Source organism: Microtus ochrogaster, unplaced genomic scaffold, assembly GCF_000317375.1.
Source record: "Microtus ochrogaster isolate Prairie Vole_2 unplaced genomic scaffold, MicOch1.0 UNK8, whole genome shotgun sequence".
In the NCBI taxonomy this organism is placed as follows: domain Eukaryota; kingdom Metazoa; phylum Chordata; class Mammalia; order Rodentia; family Cricetidae; genus Microtus; species Microtus ochrogaster.
In genome coordinates this window covers 973,935-981,275 of record NW_004949106.1, presented here as the reverse complement: position 1 = coordinate 981,275, position 7,341 = coordinate 973,935, and the positions used below count along the sequence as shown (strand labels likewise).

The window sequence follows — 7,341 nt, the reverse complement described above, 5'->3', positions numbered from 1 at the left end:
TCCTCACAATGGGCACAAAGGAAATCATCCCTTTACACAGCCAAGGACCCCACCACCTACAACAACAACCAGCCCAGCAAGATGCCCACGGGTACAGCAGCGGCACAGGCGTCATGGGAGACACCAGTCGCTCTCTGAGTAGATTCAAAACTTGTTCCACAAGATGGAACTCACATGTGACAGCATGAATTCAGGGTCGAGAACCTAGGGGAGGACCCACTAATATCATCCAGCTAGACAGACATGGTATTATACTAACTCCTAATGATTTAAGCTTCATTTTTCAGTATATATATAGTCAATGGCTACTGGTGTCACCTGCAGTATTTCAGGAACACCCAAGGAAATACACCTATCCACTGCAGAAGACCTCCTTATTACTATTCCTGTTCCAAGCACAGGGTCAAAGGCTTACTTGATCAAAGGCTTGTCCCAGCTGCTCCTCCAGGGCTTCATTCTGCTCAGATAAGACATGGTTCCTCTTCAGGAGAGCTTGCCCAATCCGAGCAGCTAGCTCTAGATCTCGATCCCTCTGCAAAGCAACAAACACACCTTTTCTATGAGTATTTAAAAAAAAAAAAGCAGATAGCAGATTAGAAATTCTGCAGTGAAATTTGCTAATATTAAGAGCAGATCTCCTATAAAGCATAGAGATTCATTTTATAACCCTAATAAATAAATGGACATGGGGCCAGGCACATAGGTAGTGTTTGGTAAACCTTAAACAAGTAGGTGACTATGTAATTATGAATTAGTTCGTAATTACACCTCTCCGTATCAAGTAAGGTTTTGCTGACATCCTATCCGTTATGGCCATCAAACCAACTTTGCAGTTAGAACTTTAAGAGGCCAGGAAACCAAGAGAAGCTTAGATATGAGGGTGGGGGCTGAGGATGTAGATCAATAGGAAGAGTGCACTTTCAATACTTGGACTTTGGGTCAGTATCCAGTGCATCCCCCAAACTCCGACAACCAAAATAGAAAATTAGGGTGGACGGAGCCTGCACTGTAGAAGTCTAGCCAACACTTGGTGAGTGTGCCAAGTATGGCAAGGACACAGATCAGGAGTTTGGGATGTGGGTCGGTTCCATTTAGGGGAGACTATGCATCCAGGAGCAGCAGCTGAGAGGAAGGCCTGGCCTAGAGCCCAGTCCACAGCTAGCACAAGAGGATAGAATTGGAGGCTGGAAATTACGAGGTCACAGGCTTCTACCTCGAGCGTGTGAAAGGGAGTCTAGGAAGCTGGGGTAATGACCAAGGCGTGTGGTGAGGCCAAGCGACGGCGTTCTAACTGGGTAGACCCTGATATCAAGCAAGGGTATGGGAGATCCCATCTGGGGATCATGAGGGCCTTACTTCTACAGTGGAAAACTGTTAATATACCTTTAACTGCCTTCTATGTGACTATGAGCTGCTTACATTAATGATAGATAATACAATTAAGCTTCTAACTGTTCTCTACCTAATACACGAAAATCGATCACTTCGGGGCAACTCTTCTCACTTTGATATGAGCCAAGAGGCACAGATGGAAAGCATCCTGAGGAGACATGTATGTCAGAGAGAAAGTCTCCCACAAGACCAACTGGAACCGAGCTATGGGAGAGAACGTTACTGCCTGCCAACTGGCAGAGACAGAGCATGCGTGCTCAGACTTCCACATGGGGCTGGAGAAATGCTCGGTGGCTAAGAGCACTGGCTGTTCTCATAGATAGCCCAGGTTTGGTCTCCAGCACCCATGTGGTGGCTAGCGACCATCTGTAATTCCAGTTCCAGAGGATCTGATGCCCTCCTGACTTCCACAGGTACTGTACACACACACAATCAGGCAAAACCCCATATATGTTAAACGAGCAACAAACAGATAATAAAAAACCCTTAAAACTTCCACAGGCAAATATGGAAATAATGGCCTGAGCCGGAGGTGAGCAGGAGACGCTCCAAACTGCGGGGATCAACTGAACCACAGCTGCTTTTTCAACGGCAGCTTGGCCTAGGTGACTAGCAGCAGGGACAGCTTGGAGGTGATTTTGGGGGTGGACGTACGGCTCAGTGGTTAAGGCTTTGGACTGCCCTTGCAGAGGGTCCAGATCTCAGCTGCAGGCAGTCACACAGGCAGCTCACACGACTCACAGCTCCAGCTTCCAGGGATCCAGTGCCTTCTGACCTCCCAGGGCACTGCACTCGAGAGTGCTCCCCGACCCCAGTAATCACAAATAAAAATACAAGCTTTGTAAACAGTCAGAGAGGTCAGCTGGCATTGGGTCTGCCCATCCACACACACCATAATAATGAGCTTCAGGAGATCCAGGCCACTTTGGAAAGTCGGCTGGGTATCACCGGTTCAGCTGTGCTTACATCTTATGTAAAACACCCTGGAAATCCGGTGGATCATCATGGTTTAGCTGTGCGAACCGGGTACAGTCTGAGTGAGCCTCACGTTTTAGTTTTATACTGGAGAAAGAAGTGATGTACTCATACCTCTGCCAGGAGATGTGTGACCATGTCGATGTCATTGTAGGTTTTGGTCATCTGCTCCACTCTGTCTGTGCCTAGAACTGAGGCAGTCAAGACAACTCTTTAGAGGCTTTCCGCACACCAGAAAACACGTGATACTCATTAAAATCCCAAGTACCAACAAAACCCCCAGATTTCTAAAGAAGTCATTCAGGAGAATAAAAACACAAAAACAGAAAGAGAACAAGGGTTCATGTACATCCAAGATTCACCAACCATTACAAAAAATGTTCACGCACACAATAAACTGAGAGTGTGTCAAGGGTCAGGTGTCAATCAGGTCCACTCACATCTGAAAGTGTGAGCTGGGAATCCAGTTACCTACTTGATAGTTGGATCAGTTAAAGTTACTGAAGAACAGCCGGGCGGTGGTGGCGCACACCTTTAATCCCAGCGCTCAGGAGGCAGAGGCAGGCCTGGTCTACAAGAGCTAGTTCCAGGACAGCTAGGTCTACCCAGAGAAACCCTGTCTTGAAAAACTAAAACCCAAACAAACAAACAAACAAAACCAACAAAAGTCCCGAAGAGTTAAGCTGCTGTCACAGAACCGAATTATAAAGTCCTCACAGATTTAAACTCAAGAAACAAAGAGAAATGGTAACAGAATAGTTTTATTCTAAAATAAATTTCCAGAAAAATATCAGCAACCAACAGGAGCAGCACTAAAAGACTCAGTGTGGTGTGTACAGACACACGCATATAAGTGTAACAGTGATAATTACTGAAGAGGAGGAGGTCATGAATTTGAGAGGGTACAGGAACTGGAGGGGGCTAGGAAGAGGGGTGGAAGCAATGTAAAACTCTAAAAAATTTAACATTTTTAATAAAAAAAGACAATCTTGAGAGCCTTAATTTAATTTACTTCAGTTATTTAAACTATTAAGGGCAGAAATCCATTTTTATTTGGCCTTCTTGATATTTCAGGTTTAATCAGTATTTACACCCCAACACTCCCTCCCTCATCTCTTGTGCACACACACGCACACACATGCACATACACACACACACACACAAACATGCACGCATGCACACACATGCACACACACACACACACACACACGTGAGCACGCGCGCGCACACACACTCACAGTTCGAGGAAACCGCCACCCAGAGCGGGTTAATAATTTCTCTGCAATGAGCACTCACGGCAATCACTCTCCAACACAGTCTGTCATTAAGAGGCACGAGGGCACAATGGCTTATCTGGCGAAGGTGCCTGTCGCCAGGTTCAGTGACCCGAGTTTGAACCCTATTCCCACAAGCTGTCCTCTGGCCTCTACACTAGATTATGGTACAAGGGCCTCTCCCTACTATAAATAAATACATGGAATAAAAAAAAAAGCCACCTAAAATGCTCCCTGGGAAAATGTATAAGATTTGATGTAATCTTCCAAGTAAGTCAAATTTCAAATTATAGGAATTTCACAAACATTAATGCGGAGCTCAGGAACTTTTATTACACAGTCCGACAGGGACCGTGTGCATAACATCTTTATACTGGACGGGTAATGGAACAAGTAAAAAAAAGTGTAAAAAGGAAAACCAAACTACAATACAATGGAAATAAGTCTCTGTGTTTGGGACAGGTCTGGCTCAGTTCATCATCTCTATGGATCACTGAGTGTGAAGACCACTACATGGCTCCCATGCGCCTCTCCTTGGCATGATGGGAAGTACTTAGACACATGCGCCTCTCCGTGGCGTGACAGGAAGTGCTCAGACGCATGCCCGGAATCCCTGGCGCTCAGGGGGAGACAGCATGGTCAGGGGTTCAGACCTGTATGCTGAAAGCAGTCCAGGCTGTAGAGCAGCCCGCCTTTAAAAAACAAAACACGAAGTACGTATGTGTCTAAGAATTATGCTCTTTACAGAATGGCATGATTCCTGCAATTGTATTTGATAGGGGAAGCTAGGAACCAAAAAACCAGACAAAGTCAGGCAATCATAAATAACTGCGCTGTTTCTAAAACAGTTCTAGTCTCTCTCAGGTGACAGACAAAAGCAGGGTAAACTCAGTCATAAGCATGGCAACAGGTTCTTCTCCCAGTCATAAGCACTACAGCAGTTCCTCTCTGCCTGTCAGGTCAGGCTGAGTTACAGCAGGTAGACACAGGACAAGGGCTGTTAGATGCTCACTGACTTAAAAGGCAATACTAAGATATGGCTTGTGTTTATCTCCACGCACAAACTCTGATGGGTCACAACAACAACCACAACAACCACAACAACCACAACAACCACAACAAACAACCACCATGACTTACTCATGTAGCGGAACGTCTCCTCGGCAAGGACGGGAGACAGGGTCTCCGGCGCATCCTGAGGCTGGTGCTGCTGTGAAGACTGCGCCCAGTCTTGGTTCTCGTAGAGGAAGAGGGAGTCCACCCTGAGCTTATACTGCGGCAGCTGCTCTTCCAGCAGGTTCACCAGCTCGACTTCGGGGAGATCCTCGCTGGAGCAGACATCTGGGAAGAAGAGGGTCACTGTAGATGAAGCTAGTGTGTTCCATCCGCCCCGCTGCAGGGAAATTAGCTTCGCGAAAGTAGGAGACCCCTGACTTAGTAGTATCTTCTAGTGACACCGAGGAGGTTTGAGTTCCAGCCTCCAGCCCTCCATCTTGACCTAGTGATGAACCATGACAAACACTCATACCTTGGCACACAACACCTGGCTCAGGTCGAGACTCTGACAAGATGCTGGCAGTGTCACTGTGCACACGGAGGGCAGAGGACACGGGGGCGTTGGTCCTCACCTCCTACCCCATTTGCTGCCGCTGTGTAGAGCGCCAGGCTGTACAGCCCGTAGGCTCAGGGGACTTTTCTGTCTCCAGCCCTCATCTACTGCACCCGGTTCCTCGTGCGTGGGCGTGTGACAAGGGCTTCACCGCCTGAGCCACTGCCCCAGCCTGGCTCTTTTTACTATTGCTGTACTGCCCGAGTCTTTAGACTCTGGCACGGTCAGTGTTAACTGTCAGCCTGGCAGAACCTGCAATCACCTGGGACGCGGACCTCTGGAAATGCCTGCAGGGGTGGGAGGCTGCACACACAAATTCTCACGCATTGTCTCTCACATACCAAACATACCTCTCTCCAGAGCCTCGATTCCCCAGCTGCCCACTGTCCTGTTTTTCAGTTTTAATATTAGAAAGTCCGTGGGCTCTGGCATCAAATCTAGTGTCTAGATCTGACTCCTCCACACGTTAGTGATGGGATATTAGACACAGACTCATCCCTCCTGAGCCCCATTCCCCACACACTCGCAAAATGAAGAGGATCCCTTACATCCGGGGTCACACCTGGCACACAGTAGGCACCCACTGCATACTGCTGATGTCACTAGTCTCTCCTCTCACAGGCTGGCTCTGAACACAGTCGGGACTCTCTGGTATGTCTGCTCCTGGCTTCCTCCCAGATTTAATGTTTATAAAGAAGAGTTATCTCCTTTAACACAATTAGAACATTAGGGCTTAAAACGGAGAAAGTGGAGCAGGATGGCAGATCCTCCCTCTCGCTTCTGGGAAATCTGGTATTTCCTTTGTGGGCAGCATAAAGAAACATGCTCGAACCCTGACAAAAGACAATACTTTATGAAAATAAACTCTGAAAGAGTACATTTTTATTAGCTGGCCTGAACTGACCAAGGGCAATTTAATGGGTTCAATACAAAGGCTGGCACTATCGCAGATCTCCATTTAGTCAGCAGATAAGCAGTGGCCTCAAAACCACAAGAAGAGATGTGGTCCATTTAAGCCTTCACCATAGTTCCAAAGACCCTTCATGCCTTGGTCCATTTAAGCCTTCATCATGGTTCCAAAGACCCTTCACACCTTGGTCCATTTAAGCCTTCATCATGGTTCCAAAGACCCTTCACACCTTGGTCCATTTAAGCCTTCATTCACGCCTTGGCAGAGCTATTGCACAATAGCTCTATATCACTACAAACGCCAAGTGATTATGCACACTTTGCTTGGTGCACACACATTACAGATGGTCCTTCTAACGCCTGAAACTGACTATAGACGCACGGACAGACGAGGTGTTCCAGAATATGGAGGAAAGGGAGACCACACACAATACCCGGTTGTTTCTCATTCTTCAGAGACTCTTTCACACACTCCCTTCTCCCCAGTCACACTGACTCCGTTTAGGTTCAGGGATTCTTTTTGGTTTTCTTAAGTATGGCTTTAGAACCGGGCTGCCGTTAATACACTCAGATCGTCCGCCACGCTTCCATCATATGACTCCCCCACTTCAGGGAAAAAGGCATGTGAGTTTCATCTCTCCAGAATAAAAAAAAAATACACAAACAACCGCTGAATGCCTGAGCAATTAAATTAATTCTAGAATACAGAATATTGGAGTGGTGATCCATCTAACAAAGATGAACCAGTCCCAAAATGAGACTCATCACCAAATGCTTTACCAAAGCAAAACTGAACTCTTTAAGAAAAACCACTTATCTAGAATATATCAGGAACACAAGATTTAACATTTAAAAATTCAGTCATAAACGGGTGGTGGTGGCCCACACCTTTACCCCAGCACTCAGGAGGCAGAGGCAGGTGGATCTCTGAGTCTGAGGCCAGCCTGGTCTACAGAGTGAGTTCCAGGACAGTCAGAGATACACAGAGAAATGCTGCCTAAAAAAGTCATCATCATCAACAACAACAAAATCCCAAGCAAATCTCTAAGAGAAGCTCACAAAAAAGAGAAGCTAATTCATCTGAACTTCTAGCACAAGCAAACTGCATCCAACAGAAGTGCAGAGCTGAGGGCTGCCTGGAGCCAGAGTGAGGGCTGAGATGTGGATGCGAGAGAACCTGCA

General features: G+C 46.8%; 1 protein-coding gene across 1 annotated transcript in view; it reads right to left on the bottom strand.

Moving 5' to 3' along the window:
* The window catches only part of Trak2 (trafficking kinesin protein 2), a 54,187-nt gene that overhangs the window by 19,766 nt on the left and 27,080 nt on the right, over positions 1 to 7,341 (bottom strand). The window contains exons 3-5 of the mRNA XM_026788849.1: positions 4,782 to 4,982; positions 2,482 to 2,558; positions 416 to 532 (exon numbers count right to left, since the gene is read on the bottom strand). Of these exons, the coding sequence (XP_026644650.1) occupies positions 416 to 532; positions 2,482 to 2,558; positions 4,782 to 4,982 (395 nt within the window). The remainder of the gene's footprint in view (positions 1 to 415; positions 533 to 2,481; positions 2,559 to 4,781; positions 4,983 to 7,341) is intronic.